A 20053-nucleotide genomic window follows, 5' to 3' on the forward strand; every position below is an offset into this window, starting at 1 on the left:
AACTAATGTATTCATAAGTGCGTTGCATAATTTATATGACCAGAGCCGCTCACCCTGGATTTAATAGAATACATAATACCGCCATCCTACAAGACTCTATTACATACGCATGTTCATTAAGTAAAGTGTATAATGACATACTTAATTAAATAAGTCATAAATTGTCCTCTCTTCCCGTGTTCGGTTACTTTCCTACCTCGTATTTGGCGACCGGCTTATAAACACATCCACAATGTCAATAAGAAACCACCGAATAATAGCAAAAAGGGGGTAACGCTCCCCCACCCCTCCCCCCGGGGACGCCCAGACTCATTATACGCCTTACATGTATGTAATCTCTCCTTAAGGTTTCATCACCTGAGCAAGTCTCCTTGGCTGCGGCTGCTCCTCAGATGCATCGGGACACCCAGGGGTATTGGGGAGCTGGGAGGAGAATCTTCTGCCTGAAAATTAATTGTGTCCTTATCAATCCAGGATTCTTCCTTAGTGCCGAAAATTTGAGAATTGGGTTGTAGTTACTTTCTGACGTCTTATCTGTCCCCTTTAGGATGGTGTAGTGAGAAGACATCGGGACCAAGTCTCCCCAATACACCGGGGTGTTACCAGATTTTAAGTATTCCCTAAAGGGCGTGAGAAGGTCTGGTTTATAGAGGAACCGGCATTAGTTATGTCAGTGGGTCAGGGCTGCTTGCACTCGGCCCTTTGGTAGCCACTTGTCACTATGGGATAGTCCAACACTAAGAGTGTTGTCCGGACTCCAAGTCATCGGCTTTCTCCAGCGTTGCACACAATGGTGATATGGGGAGCCGTCCACTCCCTGCTTCATCAATTGGCCCCTGTCTACAGATTTGTTTGATCCTTTATACTGTGGGGCCACCAGGAGAGGACAAGCTATATAACGTGAGAGCACCTGGAGGGGGATATGAAACTTGGGGGCAACTAATGGGGGACATTATAGTGTGGAGGCAACTGGAGGGAAGCTATGGGGGCAACTAATGGGAGACTTTATACTATAGGCACTCCGGGGGGTACTTTATACTGTGGGGCAATTGGAGGGAGACATTATAATATAATGTCCGAGGGGCCACTGGGTGATGGACCAGTATATGGGGCCACTGAGGGGCATTATATTGTATGGGGCCACTAAGGGTTATTATACTATGTGGGAGCGACTGAGGGGTCGTTATAGTTTGTGCAGCAGATATGTCTAAGGGGTGTCGATGGGGAAGCCACTTATGAAACCTTTGCACTGGGCCCACTGGAGTGTTGTAACAGCCCTGTCCTGGATTATGTCTGGCATTGTCATGTTGGCGCCATTGAATCAGGTAAACTGCAATAGCAGACATAGTCCATGGATAAGAGTGGCGCTGTTACTGCGGATCTATCAGCCTAGTATGTTACATCTTAGTATCTGCTAGTGCAATGCTCAGGACTGCCTTACATGTGAGACATACATAAGACGCGGAGCCGTCTGCCTTGCACGATCCTCAGGTGGTTGCTGAGATCTGCTCCAGTAAACCCTCCTTTCATCATCCATAGTTACTCACTACGTGTTTACGGCTTATTACTTGGTGCATGACCCTTGTTTATTCTGCACCTTTAATGATCTTTTAGAAGGTTCCGCTGGGAACGTAATTAAGGATCTCTGCAGCCGGGAAGTCAGAGAGGAGGAGTCTGGGGAACTTCAGTAATAGCAGTGGGGCCTGTGCGGGCGACTTTGTCTTTAACACTTGTTTTTCCTCTAAGCAACGCACTGATGAGTTCAAATAGATATCAATTAAAGATTAATGCACCCCTCCCCCTCCGACCTGACCGTAAGAACAACAGAACGGTGGTGCACAGGGAGGGCAAGCTCAGGGGCCCAATGCAAAGAGCCCGCTTACTATGTGCCATTTGTGGTGTTATAGCGGCCCCCAGACAGTGTAACTCCCCTCTACTGGCCCCCACACAGTATTCTGCCCCCTCTACTAGCCATCACACAATATAACGCCCACTTTACTGGCCCCCACACTGCATAATGCCCCCTATACTTGTCCTCTACTCAGTATTGCGCCCCTCTACTGGCCCTCACACAATATAACACTCCTTTTACCCGGCCCCTATACAGTATACTGCCCCCCTTACTAACCCCTATATAGTATACTGCCCCCTTACTAACCCCTATATAGTATACTGCCCCCCTTACTAACCCCTATATAGTATACTACCCCCTTACTAACCCCTATATAGTATACTGCCCTCTTACCAACCCCTATACAGTATACTGCTCCCTTACCAACCCCTATACAGTATACTGCCCCCTTACCAACCCCTATACAGTATACTGCCCCCTTACTAACCTCTATATAGAATACTACCCCCTTCTAACCCCTATACAGTATACTGCCCCCTTACCAACCCCTATACAGTATACTGCCCCCTTACCAACCCCTATACAGTATACTGCTCCCTTACCAACCCCTATACAGTATACTACCCCCTTACTAACCCCTATACAGTATACTACCCCCTTACTAACCCCTATATAGTATACTGCCCCCTTACTAACCCCTATATAGTATACTGCCCCCTTACTAACCCCTATATAGTATACTGCCCCCTTACTATCCCCTATATAGTATACTGCCCCCCTTACTAACCCCTATATAGTATACTACCCCCTTACTAACCCCTATATAGTATACTGCCCTCTTACCAACCCCTATACAGTATACTGCTCCCTTACCAACCCCTATACAGTATACTGCCCCCTTACTAACCTCTATATAGAATACTACCCCCTTCTAACCCCTATACAGTATACTGCCCCCTTACCAACCCCTATACAGTATACTGCCCCCTTACCAACCCCTATACAGTATACTGCCCCCTTACTAACCCCTATATAGTATACTGCCCTCTTACCAACCCCTATATAGTATACTGCCCCCTTACTATCCCCTATATAGTATACTGCCCCCTTACTATCCCCTATATAGTATACTGCCCTCTTACCAACCCCTATATAGTATACTGCCCCCTTACTATCCCCTATATAGTATACTGCCCCCTTACTAACCCCTATATAGTATACTGCCCCCTTACTATCCCCTATATAGTATACTGCCCCCTTACTATCCCCTATACAGTATACTGCCCCCTTACTAACCCCTATACAGTATACTACCCCCTTACTAACCCCTATACAGTATACTGCTCCCTTACCAACCCCTATACAGTATACTACCCCCTTACTAACCCCTATACAGTATACTACCCCCTTACTAACCCCTATATAGTATACTGCCCCCTTACTAACCCCTATATAGTATACTGCCCCCTTACTAACCTCTATATAGTATACTGCCCCCTTACTAACCTCTATATAGAATACTACCCCCTTACCAACCCCTATATAGTATACTGCCCCCTTACTAACCCCTATATAGTATACTGCCCCCTTACTAACCCCTATACAGTATACTGCCCCCCTTACCAACCCCTATACAGTATACTGCCCCCTTACTAACCCCTATATAGTATACTGCCCCCTTACTAACCTCTATATAGAATACTACCCCCTTACCAACCCCTATATAGTATACTGCCCCCTTACTAACCCCTATATAGTATACTGCCCCCTTACTAACCTCTATATAGTATACTGCCCCCTTACTATCCCCTATATAGTATACTGCCCCCCTTACTAACCCCTATACAGTATACTACCCCCTTACTAACCCCTATATAGTATACTGCCCCCTTACCAACCCCTATATAGTATACTGCCCCCTTACTAACCCCTATATAGTATACTGCCCCCTTACCAACCCCTATATAGTATACTGCCCCCTTACTAACCCCTATATAGTATAATACCCCCTTACTAACCCCTATATAGTATACTGCCCCCTTACTAACCCCTATATAGTATACTGCCCCCTTACTAACCTCTATATAGTATACTGCCCCCTTACTAACCTCTATATAGAATACTACCCCCTTACCAACCCCTATATAGTATACTGCCCCCTTACTAACCCCTATATAGTATACTGCCCCCTTACTAACCCCTATACAGTATACTGCCCCCCTTACCAACCCCTATACAGTATACTGCCCCCTTACTAACCCCTATATAGTATACTGCCCCCTTACTAACCTCTATATAGAATACTGCCCCCTTACTAACCCCTATATAGTATACTGCCCCCTTACTAACCTCTATATAGTATACTGCCCCCTTACTAACCCCTATATAGTATACTGCCCCCTTACCAACCCCTATATAGTATACTGCCCCCTTACTATCCCCTATATAGTATACTGCCCCCTTACTAACCTCTATATAGTATACTGCCCCCTTACTATCCCCTATATAGTATACTGCCCCCTTACCAACCCCAATACAGTATACTGCCCCCTTTTCTGGCCTTCACACAGTGTAACACCCTTTTTAATAGCCCCCACACCATATAAAGCATCCCTATATTATTGGCCCCCAAACAGTATATTGTTCCCTGTATAGTATATTGTATCTGTTTATTATCCCGCCACATGGTGACACATTAGACCGCCACCTATTGGATTATTCCAAGCCAATACTTCCTACTTTGACTCCAGCCTGATGCTGCATAATGGCGGGGGGCGTATTAAGGCTAAATCCGCACCCTGGGTGTATGGCTACCTTTAAGAGTGAGGATACGATTTCAGGACCAAAGAGTGACCACATAGAGCGTCTCTTCTACTGGAGGACCCACAACGTCCACTGATGTCTAAGAGAAGAGATTGCAAAAAGTGGACACTCCCTTTAAGGAAACCGTTGCAAACAGCAAATTTTATTGGTTCTGTTCGGACCTGGGATTTCCCACGAGGCAAGTCCAAATGTGAACGGTACCGTAGATGATAATAACCTCCATACTTCCCGTTGTTCCCCAGCAAGCGCTTGTCTACATTTGTCTCATGGATTCCACTCATGTCACATTAGGGTTTGTAATCGCGGCACGGCCGTAAGACAATGAGACGATGCGACGTAATTGTGTAACAGCATAAACGCTATAATCTATGGCTCCCAATTAGATAATAGCCGCTATTGATCCCCCTCCTGATCTCCGCTCATATCTCACACCGCCTGACATCCATCACCTTCTTATATATTGGACTCAAAGAAAAAAAATCTGAGCAGGTAAACGGAATAAAAGCGAATCACGTACGAAAAAATGTCAAATCTAACAAGTAATAATCTGGAAACCATCAGCAAGTAGATTAGATTGGATTCCAGTATGGGCTAGTATTTTATCTCCGTTTTTGCTGCACCCTTTAGCATTGGCTCATTTATTCTCTGACCCAGACAAGTGCACGGCTTCGTCTCACCTTAGTAAATAGCGGCTGCCATTTTGGCTGAGTCATTCGTGTAATGCATGGACGGTCATACGTCTGAATGGTCACCATGTAAGGTGGTGCGGATGTAAGATGGTTCGTGCAGACAATTGCATAGAATATCATGGGGGGGGGGGGTGAATTGGCCAATATGGCCACCTGGTGGGTGCCAAGCTCATAGTTATTAAGGTTGCATCAATGTTATGTTGCATTTGCAAGTGTCACAAGGGATGATTCGCACCGCGTGTTGTACAGACGAATAGGCGTCACTTAAATCGCTGAAGTCTTTGCTTTGGAAGCTTCTGGAAGTCCAATAGCAACGGCACTGGATAGGTGGAACCTTGTTGAGCTTAAGAGTTGCCCCGTGGGAGAAGCTGAGCATTGTACCCCCATGGTGCAACCCATTGACGTCATGTTGCACCCTGTCCCCTGGTGCTTGTGCTGGACCGTTGGGTTCACTGGTGGTAACGGCCATGCATTACCATATTTCCTATCTTTGGATGCCATTACTGCTTCATAAATGAGGCCAGTGATCGACTGCAGCGGCCACAACCACAGGGCGACCAAAACATTGGGGACAGCCAATGGTGGGGAACAGGCTGGGGACAGCTCTATTTAAAGGCGGGTATAGGGTGCCTCATTGTTTAATAGGTTTTCCTGTTCATAGATATCTTAAAACATATCAGACAACCCAGGGGTTAGATCCCCACTTTATGATGGGGGGGGGGGGTCCAACTGTTTGGTTTCAGTGCTGCAGCCCCTTTACTGGCTATGCAGAAAATGGCAACCAGTCCCATTTGCTGAAATAGAGCTCTACTGCAGTACCCCTCCCCTCCACCGGGGGAGCCATAGTTCTCAATATCACTTAGAAGGAGGAGGAGGGAATTCTTTAATCACTTTAATAGAATCAGACCAGCTGATCTGTGAGGGGTCCGGGTGTTGGACCTAATAGATCAGATACTGATGGGCTAAGACAGAAAATGCTCCATCTTCTTCTTCCCTTCGATCCACATTACAAATAAAAATGCAGATGACCCAGTTCCCCCCTCCTCCTGACTACATGGTACGGTCAGTAAGATAACTGGCTGCAGCAGGATCCTCTCCCCCCTGTCCCATCTGTCTTCCCTCCGCTCCTCTGCCGGTCCTCCATATTGCTGACTCAGCCTTCTGTGATTTTAATTAGTTGAATATTGCAAGAAAACAGAAATGGGAAAAGAAAACAAGCGATTATCCCGGAGAGCGGCTGTGTCTGCTGAAGGGGAATCCAGGCATCGTCTGATCCATTCTAATCAATGCGCCCGCTTATTACTCCGCATGTCATCGCCGTAATTAATTATCATTCACAAGTGTTTGTGCTCAGTCAGCGACGCCAAATCTACGCAGAATCAAAGCCATCACAACGATCTCTCCCAGGGAACCTACCCCGCTTATTACAAGTCACAACCCCCAATTTCTGACACCCTATTAGGGCTCGCTGGGGTGTTGTCCCCATACAGGACCCCTAAGTAGTAGCCAGAGCGGACAGTGGCGATAAAGATACATTGTATGCAAATCAGGTTCTGGGAATAAGGTTGAAACTTTTTGATTTTATTGCACCATCCTCGCCCCGCCCACTTGTCCATTTGGAGGGGCGGGTCCATTGGTCCTGACAGATTTCTTTGCATTTATGCCTGAGATCTGGTGAATGATACGGGAGATGCGCAGAGGATGCACCTCATTTAGGAGAAGGCGTGCACGTCGCCATATAGGAGGCCGGTGATGGGGCTATGAAGAATGACATCGAAAAACAAGGAATACTGATGGCCATCAAGAGGATAAATGGGGCCTATGGATACATTGTAACAGCAAACTAGTCACATGAATTGTCACCAGAAAATGACTGTTTTTTCATGTCACTTTCTATATTTTATTCTAAATCCTCCAATTTTCCCTGGCCACTAATCCTAATAATAGACAGACACTTGCCAATTCCATTCCTATGCAGACGCAACTTTATTTACATTACAGACAGGATTACAATAGAAGATAACACCTCTATAGATAACACCACTGAGCCACCATGACATCACTACTGACCATAGATGATGTCACAGCGTAGCTCCTCCCCCTCCCTGCACTGAGCATGTCTAGAAAACTCCCCCTTAGACCTCAATGAATTGGCCATGAGACTGCTGTAAAGCAGGTCACTAGATGATGTAACAGAGCAGAGGAGAAGCTCAGGGAAGATGGCCGCCCCATAATCGTGTATATAACAATGAATAAAATTGTGCCGCACTCCCTTTAAGTCTATAGGTGTATAGTATAGAATGCAATGGACTGAACATGGCACATGTGTGTATAACCCGTGTCTGAGCACTGATAGCGACGGGGGTAAGGTGCAAACATCCCGAAATACGGCATTGCCTATAGGTGCAATTCTGGGCTCTAGGATCAGTTCCTGGACCGGCGGGCTGACTGCGAATCCTCCTCTTAATCACTGTCACATTGAAGACGTCAGCCTCTTATTGATGCGTTACAGCGGTGGTCGGCAGCCTGTGGCTCTCCAGCTGCTGCGAAACTACAACTGCCTGCTGGGAGCGGCGCGGGCACAACAGCTGGGGAGTCAGTCACAGACCACTTCTATACAGTGTGACGGATGTTATAGGCAGAGCGGGGCTTAAAGGGAATGTGTCACCAAATAATCACCTGCTTTATAAACCAGATTTTTTTTTTACATTTTCCATGTCACTATTTAAAAAAATTACTATATCCTGCAATTCTCACTCTGACCACTAAGCCTAATGATAGATTGCCACTTGCTAGTTCCGTAGTTCTCTTTGCAATGGTCACCTCACTTGTATCACAGACAGGATTACAATAGAAGATAACACCTCTATGGATAACACCACTGAGCCATCATTACTGACAATAGATGATGTCACAACTTATCTCCTCCCCTTCCTTGTACAGAGCATGTCTAGAAAGCTCTCCCATAGACCTCAATGAGACAGCTCTGGTCTATGGCTCACTGTGGTCATGAGGCTGCTGTAAAGCATAGAAGATGGGGGACCCAAGGGGTCGTCATGACAGACAAGAGGTCGACCAACAGTCCCCATAGGGATCCGATGTGTAATGTTCCGTAATACTATGTATCTCAGGCTCAAGTCCCACTTTGGACATGCACAAAGGAAAAAAAAGTTTAAATTGAAGAATAAAAAATAAACAAATAAAAAGTTTAAAAAATTGATACAAATTAAACATTGTTACCAATAGAAAGAACAACCCGACCCGCAAAGAATAAACCCTGACATTGCCATGTGCACAGAAAATAAAAAAGTTCTGAATTTTGGAAGGCGGGGAAGGGAAATCTGAAACAATTCGCATTAACAGACAAACTATCCGGGGTCATTAAGGGGTTAAAGGGACTCTCGAAAAGGAAGGAAAACAAAGTTTTTGTGCCAAAAGTCCTTTCAAATGTAACAAAACTGATGTAGAAACCAATTTCTTGTATCCAAAAAAACCTGAGCCCGATGTAAAAACATTCGCTGTCCTGATAGAATAAATCCGATCGATCAATTAGTATTTGTATATGTCATAACGATTGTAATATCTGTGATGAACTAGAAGTGACCCCGTGTAATAACAATAACTAAGGATACGGCGATGGCGGTGATTGACGATGACAATGACGGCCCTATGTGATATAGAGGAGGAGGACGCCGCCACCTGCTGGAGGACAAGACATAATGCACTTATATAGTTGGATACCAGATTTGGGAAGATTTAGGAACTTCCCGGATCGACATAAAACATATAAGGACAGAAGCAAACATTGTATTACGTCTCTAAGATACTTTGTTACAGGACGCGATATATGCAATGGCATCAAAACCTACAAAGCGGTAATAGCAAGACCAATACATGTGGTTACATTGTTACTTTTCGTTCTTAAAGCAGATCTTCCGTCTCCTGACTTGTATTTCAGCAGATTATTTTGGTTCCACATCATATAACAATTCTGCGGCATCTTTCCTTGGTGTACCTCTGTAATTCCTCCTGGAAATAACGGTGTTACCATTCTCCTTGCCACAACGGCACACCCAGTTGTCAGGACTGATCGGACAGTGTCAGAGAGGATAAGGATTCACTTCCATTGGATAACACCTAGCTGTCAATTTATGCACAAATTTCTAGGAGGAGCTATAGAGGAATTTTTTTTTTTTTTTTTGGGTTGGGGGGATATAATTCTTTTCTATTGCAGGCATATCTGGAGGATGGACGGGTCCTCCATAAAAGGCGTTTTGTTTTTTCCATTACAAATAGGAGCCCTCTTTTATTACTTTATACCAGGCTGTGGCCATGAAGATCCGGAGCCATAACCAAGGCTCGTCACTTATAGAAGGGGGAATGATGAGAATCTATACTTGGGAAAGGTCATCAAGTAAGAACTGTCAGGGGTCCAACGGGCCGATCAGCTGTCTGAAGAGCGTTCAGCCTCTTCAGCACCCTACATTGTATGTCACCTGTGCTTGGTATCATGGCTCAGCCCCATTCACTTGAATGGGACTGAACTGCAATCAGGCCATGTGACCAATGACATCACATGGCCTGTGAAACGGAAACTTCAAACTTCTGATCCACACAGGTTGGAACCCCAGGGACCTTCAATTCATGACCTCCCCCCATCAGTGTAAAGGTGCCAGAAAACCCCTTCAGGCCGGGGCCCCACTTTGCAAAAATGCTGCATTTTACCGTCCCTGCAAAGTGGATTCTGACTAATCCCGTGCACACATATCAAAAACACCGGTAGCATGGCGCGATTATACCTGCGGTAACGCCGGCGTCTTCTATACAGGTAATAGGGGCAGAAAGTCTGCAGAGGAATAAACCGCAATGCGTTTTACGTTTTTTTCTGCGGCCCTTTTTGACTTGGGGCCTTTGTCTTAAGACATTTTGCAAATCTTTACTATAATTCCAAACTGTGTGCACCATTGTGCAGGCTTCAGAGCTGAAATCTCCCCGCATTCCTTACTCACCTGGGGGGGGGGTTTAAATTTGAAGTTTATTGATTTTGTTGCAAATTGTACAACAAGATCAAAACAAGTTACAGGCGGAAGAGAAAGTTATCACAATGTGAGTGAGAGGGAAGATTATTGGGAGGGGGATATAGGAGAGACTTGGGGGGTCAAACAAGGAGATATCAAGACTCCAAGACTTATCTGCAGAAGAAGTTCAGGGATCGACGTCAGATATTCGGGTGATTGGGATTCGAGTCTGTGCAAAGTAACAAAGTGTATCATAGGGGGAAATGGGAGACAATAGCAGAATATACAGTATATAGAGCCATCACAGGTGTATGTGGCACAACGGGGGGGGGGGGTTGAGGATTAAACCAAGAGACCCTAGTACTGAGTTTTGGGTATTAGAACCGGTCTGGGTCACAGGGAGTGTAATATGGTGATGGTCATGGGGTTTCCGGCCATTGTAGCCAATGGCTTCCCCAATTTGTTGCGGTTCCCGTTCCTTCAGCTATAAGGGGCTCCGGCATTAACGGGAATATTTGAGACCGGGCCGGGGAATTAGGGCTTTCCCAGTTCTTGCCAATGTTAGTTCTGGCAATGGTTGAGGTGCGGAACATTACACAGAGATCCGGAAGGTTTCTAAGTGAGATACATTATAGAGAATGCCGCTGACCATTGGTCCTTGGTGAAGGATTTGTGGACTCTCCTTCCCATCTCGCCCGCCCGGTCACCTGTCTGACTACACGAGGTTGCATATACTCCAGAGATTGCTGTGGTTCCTTCCAGTGCGTTCAGATGTTGCAGCCTCACCTGTATATTACGTATCTGGATCACGTCGCCATCTTTGTATCAATGGAGGGTTCCATTCTGATGCCAAGGACAGGACAGGGCCCGCTCTATAATAATCGGAACGGAGCATCGGACCCTTGGCACAGATGGGCAGCCAAGTAAGAGGGAAGTGACCGCGCCTGGGGAGACGTCAGCCTATCCCATACAACATCCCACCACCATAGTCTGAGGATGGCGGCCATATTGTTTCTGGTGTCCCTGTTATCTTGGGCCCGGTCACCGTTGTTGCGTCCCTCTGACCTGTGGGGTATTCACTATTTAATAGGTATTTTCTGGTCACGTGACGTCGAGATCACAACATCGCAACATTGTATCAGTCACTGACTCCAGTAAATAGAAACACGAGGAAAGCGTTCCCTGCTCCCGTTGCCTCATACGTCTGCGAATGAGCGGCCATAAAAAGTCACATGAAAATCCACTCTCCTTATAAATGGCATATATTTCCTTGCGAGAGACATTATATTAAGGGAATGTTTTGTCGTCTCTGTTCCTTGAGAGGTTATTGCTTGGTAAAGCCGGGGAAATAGGTATTTTTCATGCTAATTTGTCCACGGGGACGGGAGATGCTCCATAATAAGCCAAAATGGGGACGCTTTCTCACGCAGCCGGATCGGCAGGGTCATCAAAATGTTAGGAATAATTAATAAAACATGCTTTCTATTTGCAGCCATAAATCCGATTCTTCATCCTGGAATTATTGGGCGGCCCCATAATGATGAACTATTTATCTGCTAACGTACATTGTATTGGAGGGGATTCATGGGTAACGGAGACGCGTCCCGGCTCTAATGATAGATCGTCTGTGTGTCGTCATGTGACGCGTCCCGGCTCTAATGATAGATCGTCTGTGCGTCGTCATGTGACGCGTCCCGGCTCTAATGATAGATCGTCTGTGCGTCGTCATGTGTAGTTTTTTTCATTTTTGAGATTTTCAGTCGGGTGGACATTTAAGGCCTATCCAGTACGTTGGATCACTACCAATAATCTGCTAGGAATCTGTCACCCCTGCTTGAGACACTAGAGCTCCCCTCCAGCTGTGTATACATCTGTCCATTGCTGTGCTGCCACCTAGTGGTCAAACTGCATTAGAATATGATCTGTGCTGTTACATGCTACAGGACCTTTAGGTCACATGGCCCTCCGGGTAGGTCCTCACAACCGTAGGATTCCTCTATCCCTTATGGTGAACCATTCAGGGGCCCGAGCTGACATCTCGCCTACACATATGGGCCATAAGGACCCCCCTTCCCCCACTCGTCTCCATAGATTGTATGTACATACAATTAACCCTTAAACTATCTACTTGATCTATTAGCTTTGTACAAGGGTTATGTCCATAAAGCGACGTCTTCTGTACACATGAACAGGACATTGACATTCTTTTATTAATTTTTAAGGTTTTTTTAGTTTTTTTAATTTTTCAAATTTTTTATTTTTTTTTCTATTTGTTTTACATCTTTTAATAAGATTTTATAGATATGGATACAACGTAACCTGTAATATAAATGTATGTCCTATAAGCAAAACATAAAGGTCACTGTTTACTGTCTTTTGTTGTCCAGCTGTCGATACAGACGTGTGACCACTGAAGCCAATGACGGACGCCACTGAGCTACAGCCAAAGATGGACGCCACTGAGCTACAGCCAATGATGGACGCCACTGAGCTACAGCCAAAGATGGACGCCACTGAGCTACAGCCAATGATGGACGCCGCTGAGGTCAGGGCTACAGCCAATGACGGACGCCGCTGAGCTACAGCCAATGATGGACGCCGCTGAGCTACAGCCAATGATGGACGCCGCTGAGCTACAGCCAATGATGGACGCCGCTGAGCTACAGCCAATGATGGACGCCGCTGAGCTACAGCCAATGATGGACGCCGCTGAGGTCAGGCCTACAGCCAATGATGGACGCCGCTGAGCTACGGCCAATGATGGACGCCGCAGAGGTCAGGCCTACAGCCAATGATGGACGCCGCAGAGGTCAGGCCTACAGCCAATGATGGATGCCGCTGAACTAAAGCCAGTGATGGACGCCGCAGAGGTCAGGCCTACAGCCAATGATGGATGCCGCTGAACTAAAGCCAGTGATGGACGCCGCAGAGGTCACTTTAATGCAAACATAGTGATGTCGGTGCGCGCCCCAAGATGCTGAAGCCAAATCACAGTCTCACGTTCCTCCAGGAACTATAACAACATCCCGGAGGACAGAAGATGACGGACGTGGGCTGGGAGGGAGCCCAGGACAGAGGGGGAAAGGGTATAAGATTATAATAGTGATGTGAAGGAGGTGAACCCCAAAAGTTTCAGGTCATGTTGGATAAAACCTCATCTTTCCTCAAGTCTTCCTAGAGACGCCGTCATTGCACAATCTCCATATTGCTTGCAGCCGAGCGGACTGTATTCCTTGCTGGGAGATGTAAGATATAGGATAAGAAGCGGAGAAGACGACCCCGGACACAAGCAGAGGCCACAAGGCCTGGACTACATATGGGTTATGTTATAAAGAAACACCAAAGGCGGCGTCTGGTAACCCCGGGACACACGTGGGGCCATTGCTTTAGATTACCGCAGCTCTGAAGTCGATTTGCAAATACACAGTGAACGTGGCCTAAACCAGTGGGACGGTTCATTAAATGCACCAGAAGGAGCAAGGTGCAGATATTGGAATAGTCAGGGATAATGGCCGATTCCAGCTCAGAGGTCTGTAGAATTGTGATTTCAGCTCTGCAGTATAATAAATGCTGTAGCTTTGGATCAGTACAAGACATTGCAATACATAGAGTACAATAAGACGTTCACATGGTGTCCTGTATGGCCAGACTGAGCGGCGGAGTAAGACCAGGAGTGCGGTGTTATTCTATTTACAATAGGAGGTTCTCGAAAACCTGTTACACGTAGCGTCAGGATGTGTCAGGATGAAGCTATTTGTGACTGAGCGCAGGTGTATCGCCGAGGAGATATGATAATTTAATTACCTCGCCACTCATTAATTCGCTATAAATATGCCACTTTTTGTTCAGTCTCCAGCAAGTATTTACCGTGCAGCTGGCGAAACCTAATCCATCGGCTGTGGTACCTAATAGCGGTCACTAGGTGGCAATGCTTTCCCTAGAACTGCGCCGGAATGGAGGGGAACGAGATCCGGCGCGTTCCGGGGAACTTGAGGGCAAAGTTCAGACACCTACAAGTGTTACCGGTAAACACGCAATATCTAAAGTAATATCCCCCCACCCCCACCCTGGGCCTGTGTGTTAGGATACAGTGTCCCATATAGTCTCAAAATACCCCCATACTATAGGACGACCTCGTCTCAGTGGCAGACCTATAATGTGTGCGGTGCCCTAGACCTTCAATGGATCCAGATGTCCTATATGTGAAAACCTGCGCCATAAATGATGTGCAAGTGAAGATACATCGGGGCCCCAAGTACTTCGTGTTACCCCTGTTTTCCATATAACTTGTCCCATAGACCAGGGCTCAGCAACTTTCTGCACAACAGCTGTTAAACTACAACTCCCAGCATGCAGACTTGCACTGCAGAATTCCCATGGAAGTGAATGGAGCATGCTGGGAGTTGTAGTTTCACAACAGATGGAGAGGCGACGATTGCGGACTCCTGCATTAGACCCCTGGTAACTTGTTACACCCCTGTCAAGCCTGGTGGACCAAATCTTATAGACCCGATGCCTCTTCGAGCTCCTAGAAGGGATCTCAGCAGGGACCCATCTCACCTGTAAAGGTTCAAGGGTTAAGCATTGACCATCAGGGTAGCGGCACTAGAGACCGCTAATAAAAGTGAGCTCACATTTGGTGAATGGTTAATCCTTTCTCCCTATCCAGAACACATGCACACTCAGCACCTAGATGGCCCTGTCCTTTACTCTGACACCAGTATCAACCTAGAAAACCGTATAAGAGCTCCAAGAAGACAGAAAATACCCCATCTATGGGAAGAACATGCAAATCTGTCTCACATGATGTAATTAGGAAATCAGGTGCCTCAGTGTTGCAAACCAATAGAGGGCGCTCACTGGAATGTGCAAGCCTGTCTTCCCTGATGTAATTAGTTCGGGGGATATTGTCACTCCTTAGGGAGAGACCACCATAGGAGTGACAATATCCCCCGAACCCTGTCTAAGCCTCTCACCTCTACCAGGTTATAGTCCTCTCTACATCGGGCTGATGAGATCCAACCAGATCGAAACAGCTGTCCTCGATTGAGAGACTATAACCTGGTAATAATCCCAGTGTCATTGCTAAACAAAGGCCTCTTGGAAGGTCGGGCATGAGGCTAAAGGGAGCAGCCATTATTGGGTTATTTCACTGGAATCCTGTCTTAAGACAGTCTTGCACATTCCAGTGAGCGCCCTCTATTGGTTTGCAACAATGAGGCAGCAACTGTCTTCCTAATTACATCATGGAAGGCGGATTTGCATATTCTTCCCATAGTTCTGATGTAATTAGGAAGACAGAATCTCAGTGACATAGCCCAATAATGGCTGCTCCCTTTAACATCATGCTCGACCTTCCAAGAGGCCTTTGTCTTGCAATGATGCTGGGATTACCAGGTATAGTCTCTCAATCGAGGACGGCCGTTTCAATGTTATTGCATCTCGTCAGCCCGATGTAGAGAGGACTAACCTGGTAGAGGTGAGAGGCTTAGACAGGGTAAGGGGGGGGGTATCGTCACTCCTTGGGGAGGGACCACCATATAGGTGTGTGGAGACTTATTATGCCTTTAGCACTCCACTTTGCAACACTGAGGCAGCAGCTGACTTCCTAATTACATCATTGAAGACAGATTTGCATATTCTTCCCATAGTCCCTTGCAAAGTGGAGTGCTAAAGGCTTAATAAGTCTCCACACACCTATATGGTGGTCTCTCCCCAAGGAGTGACGATACCCCCAATACCCCATCTAGTAATAGGAAGAAGCCTTTCTGTACCTCTAGCGCCACCTATGGCGCAATACTCGACTGTTAAAGACGTCTTGCAAGACGACCCTTCTCCTCTATAGTAAGTGCACACAAAGAGCCGTCACATAACAAACGAGATTTATTCAGGTCACTTCTGAATTTCAGTAACAAAACGGAAACATGGCGTCATTAAATAATAGTGCACAAGACGGCAAGCGCTTCAGATTTTTTTTTTTTAGCGTTGCACACAAAAAAACCCCAAAAAACAAAGAAAACAGAAATCGCCGCAGGGCTGAGCAAATTCTACGAGAGCGAACTCAAGGAATGGCCGCCGTCCTCTGTGTAAACTTTCCCCAGTGTCTCGCCTGGGCCCAAGACAATAGAAGACTTTGGATGTTGCTCTGCAGGGATTTGGCTCTTTACACATAGGAGATGGGGGGTGTCGGGGGTCCGGGAGTCACAGGGGTATTCTTTGTCACATTGTCCTTCAGCCATGATGTAAGGAGTCTCCGTGTAGATTGCAGCATCTTCGGCGTGTCTTGGCTTGGGCAGTGTAAACAGGAAGTCTTAAAGGGAAATTCTCAGGTAATAAATGACTCACTCAAGGAAAATAAAGACGAGGTGACAACCCCACCTGACAACCGAGGTCACGCCATGTCAGAATTTCCCACTTTACAAGGATCTTTGGCGCTTCTTATCGCTCACTTCTTGCAGACATGTAATATCACAGTGCAGACGTTGCAGGACCGGACAGCAGTCACACCACGGTCCGTGCAGGGAGGAAAGAGTTAATGCTTGCGACTGTCCGATGACCAGGGTGTGAATAGTGATCCAGCGAATCCACCGGGTATCACGTGCAAGACGCAGCGGCTTTACTGCAAACTCGTCTCTGCTGCGGTTTAAGATGGACTTAAGTTTTGTTCTTATCTTTTGGCTTTAACCAGCCCGAGAAGCTGAACCGGGATCTCCTCTTCAGGTTCGGCTCCGGACTCGGCTGCTTCTGGTGGTTGTCTGAACGAATCGATCATAATTAATGGAGAATATACCATGAAGACAGTAGGACACGTTTAAAACAGCGCCACTTTTGTCCGCTGGTTATGTCTGGGATTGCAAGTTTTACTTGCAGTGCCAGAAACAGCCACTGGATAGGAGTGGCGCTGTTTTGGAAAAAGAAAAGCCTAATACAGAAATTACAACTGAACCCATAGATATTACCCGAAACATGAAACATGGCTTACCGGAATGTCTTCGGATCATATTTTCCATCATTTCGTCTTCCTCCTTCTCCCTGTAATAGACAGGATTATGGGTAAGACTAAGAACAACCAATGATATCTTACAGGGCCGGTCCATATGGCCGAATCACATATGTGGCCCTTCAGAATATTTGTCCTGCATTATTGCAGACCCCCAGACCTCAATGTCTGAAGCGTCGGACTCCATAGTCTTTATAGGAACAGCACTAGGAGACCACTGCACCCTGTCAGCTCTGCAGCCCCAGCCCGTGTCTACCGACCAGCTGGACGAATCACAGAGCTGCTATCCAGTGTGACACAGTGCCCCTCTAGTCCACAGGCTGCATCGGGTATTGCAGTTTATCCCCATTCAAGTTAGTGGTGCAATACCTAAAACAGGCCATGGACAAGGGTGGCGCTGCTTACTGACCCCCAATCCCACCCCCTGTCAACTTTAAGAAGAGCAGAGGTCAGCACAAGGTGTATGGACAGGTAAGTAGGAGCAGAAATACGACGACTTTGTCCCCATCGGTCTTCATGATCTTCTCAGGAAGGGACTTCACGTACATTGGTCACATGGCAATGCTACAGCTCAGCCCCATAAAAATGAACGGGATTGAATTGCAGCACGCTCATGTGACTGACGGATATGATGTCACTTTCTGAGAAGGCGGCCATGTTTTCTAATCCTCATGCACAACCCCTTTAAATAAGGCTACCTAGTCAGGTCTCTGTATTATCTACTTGCCAGCCGTCCCGATATTCAAGAAGCGGGGTGTGTGCGGATTTATGCCAAAAGGTTTGGGGGGAGTAAAAAGGGTCGGGGCAGAGATTTAGGATTTATAATGGATCTCATGCCTGGACTGACAGATGAGGAAGTGCCTGCAGATCCTGGACCATGTCCTTCTCTATTTCTAGCGCCATAAAGTGATTTCACGGCAATGTTCTTTTACAACAGGTCACTCATAAGGGAGAGTCTGATATCTGGGGCCTCCGCTGATCCAGGGGCCTCCATTCTCACCCCTCAGCGGTAGGTGGGCCATTGATGTGAATGGGGGCCATGGAGAAGATCCTATAGCCAGGTATAGCAGGTATGGTCACCACCTCTCTTTCACCTTTCATTCTTACGACAAGGAGTGGAAACCCCCTTTAAGCTGACAGTGAAGGAGCGGCGACTGACACCTGGAAATGACACGGTGCAGGAAAGTCTCTTACCGTATCCGATCCTCGTCCAGGCATTCAATGATCTCACTCCGGTCATTGACGATGAGCAGATACTTCTCCAGAAGCTCCTTCTCTCTGCTCTTGTCCCTTTCAGATTTCTGATGCTCTAAAAATTGGAGTAGAATGGAAATGATCGTCTACGTCATAGTCAGGTTGTCAGTTGTCAGTTCTAGCAGTCTGGCGGAGTGTATTATATCATATTATTTCTTAAAGTTCTTCATATGAAAAGACACTAACTGGTGGATTGTAGGACAGACATTCCTGTTATCAGAGCTGGCCATATACATGACGTGTGTACAGTATTGCAGGGTCGGGGGCCTCCTTATATATCGGAGGGCCTCTTGACTCTTCCCTGGTGCTGGGTAGATATGGAGGGGGCTATTGGAGGATTCTTCCTCTATTCTTATATGCACATACGTGTATGGGATAGACAAGTAAGATGGCTGAATGCTCGTCTCATGCCTCACACATACGGCCACATTGCCTCTTATAATGCTGGTGCCTTGTTGTGTTGGAACAGAACTCCATAGGCGAGTATTACATCTGCACCCTACAGGCATGTCTGGTAATATCACACCCCACTGAGTCCTATTGGGGTGCCAGGGCCCATATACAGTTGTAGTGCAGGGTCCTCTGGTGCCTTTAACCATCCCTGTATACAGTTGGTATATACTATATATAACAGATGTGTCTTAAGCACATACGGAATCCATACTTGCGTCTTGAGCATGGCTGTGTTCATACAATACACCTAGTGTAAGAGCAGGTGTGGGACACTCGATCCGGCGCCATTCATACAGCTAAAACCACACATTACCCTCACGCTCCCGGCGGCTCCTCTGCCATTCCTTTCTGTGGTGTGTCAGCCCAATATTAGGCCCGGGGGTATGACAATGCTGACCCTTGTGACCCCGCACGCCCTGCGCACACCTGTAGGGTGACTTGGCTATTCTCACCTGGCTTGTTCATCAGATTTCGGAGCTCGGTCTCCACGTCCTGCTGCTGGTTCTCCAGCGCCTGCTGTCTGGATCTGGAAGACATTGAGGGGAAACCATTAGGAACCTGTAGACTTTGTGCAAACCTTGAGCGGCGGCCAAGCTACTATCTTTCAATCCGTGCTTGTTTACAGAGCCCGGCGTCTGCCAACAAACACTCCCCCGGCCCGCTCCTAATTTCCAGCGCGGTTTAGGATACAATGGGAACGGTTACATTGAATGAAACCTTTCACACAGGAGAGAAGAAAATCAACCGCGGTGAATGTTCGCTGGCTGGATTGTCTAACTGGAGGTTACTGGATCCCGTATCGCCGCGATGCGTCACCTCCATACTTGTTCTATAGGATAGAGCCCATACATGTGGCCGATAACGGATTGTTTCACTCTAAATCGCAACACTATTACATTGTCATTCCCAGAGGCGGGCCCCATAACAAGGTGTCATTTAGAATACTGACACCGTCGTATGGTGG

General features: G+C 46.7%; 2 protein-coding genes across 2 annotated transcripts in view; one reads left to right on the top strand and one right to left on the bottom strand.

Annotated features, from left to right (window-relative positions):
• The first annotated feature begins 355 nt into the window (after positions 1-355).
• The window catches only part of ELFN1 (extracellular leucine rich repeat and fibronectin type III domain containing 1), a 694846-nt gene continuing 675148 nt past the window's right edge, over positions 356-20053 (top strand). The window contains exon 1 of the mRNA XM_075284201.1: positions 356-365. The gene's annotated coding sequence lies outside the window, so the exon portion shown is untranslated. The remainder of the gene's footprint in view (positions 366-20053) is intronic.
• The window catches only part of MICALL2 (MICAL like 2), a 32709-nt gene continuing 28934 nt past the window's right edge, over positions 16279-20053 (bottom strand). Inside the window, exons 15-18 of the mRNA XM_075284199.1 lie at positions 19542-19615; positions 18577-18691; positions 17365-17414; positions 16279-17137 (exon numbers count right to left, since the gene is read on the bottom strand). Coding sequence (XP_075140300.1) covers positions 17037-17137; positions 17365-17414; positions 18577-18691; positions 19542-19615 — 340 coding nt within the window. The 3' untranslated portion in view covers positions 16279-17036. The remainder of the gene's footprint in view (positions 17138-17364; positions 17415-18576; positions 18692-19541; positions 19616-20053) is intronic.

Source organism: Leptodactylus fuscus, chromosome 8 (assembly GCF_031893055.1).
Source record: "Leptodactylus fuscus isolate aLepFus1 chromosome 8, aLepFus1.hap2, whole genome shotgun sequence".
NCBI lineage: Eukaryota > Metazoa > Chordata > Amphibia > Anura > Leptodactylidae > Leptodactylus > Leptodactylus fuscus.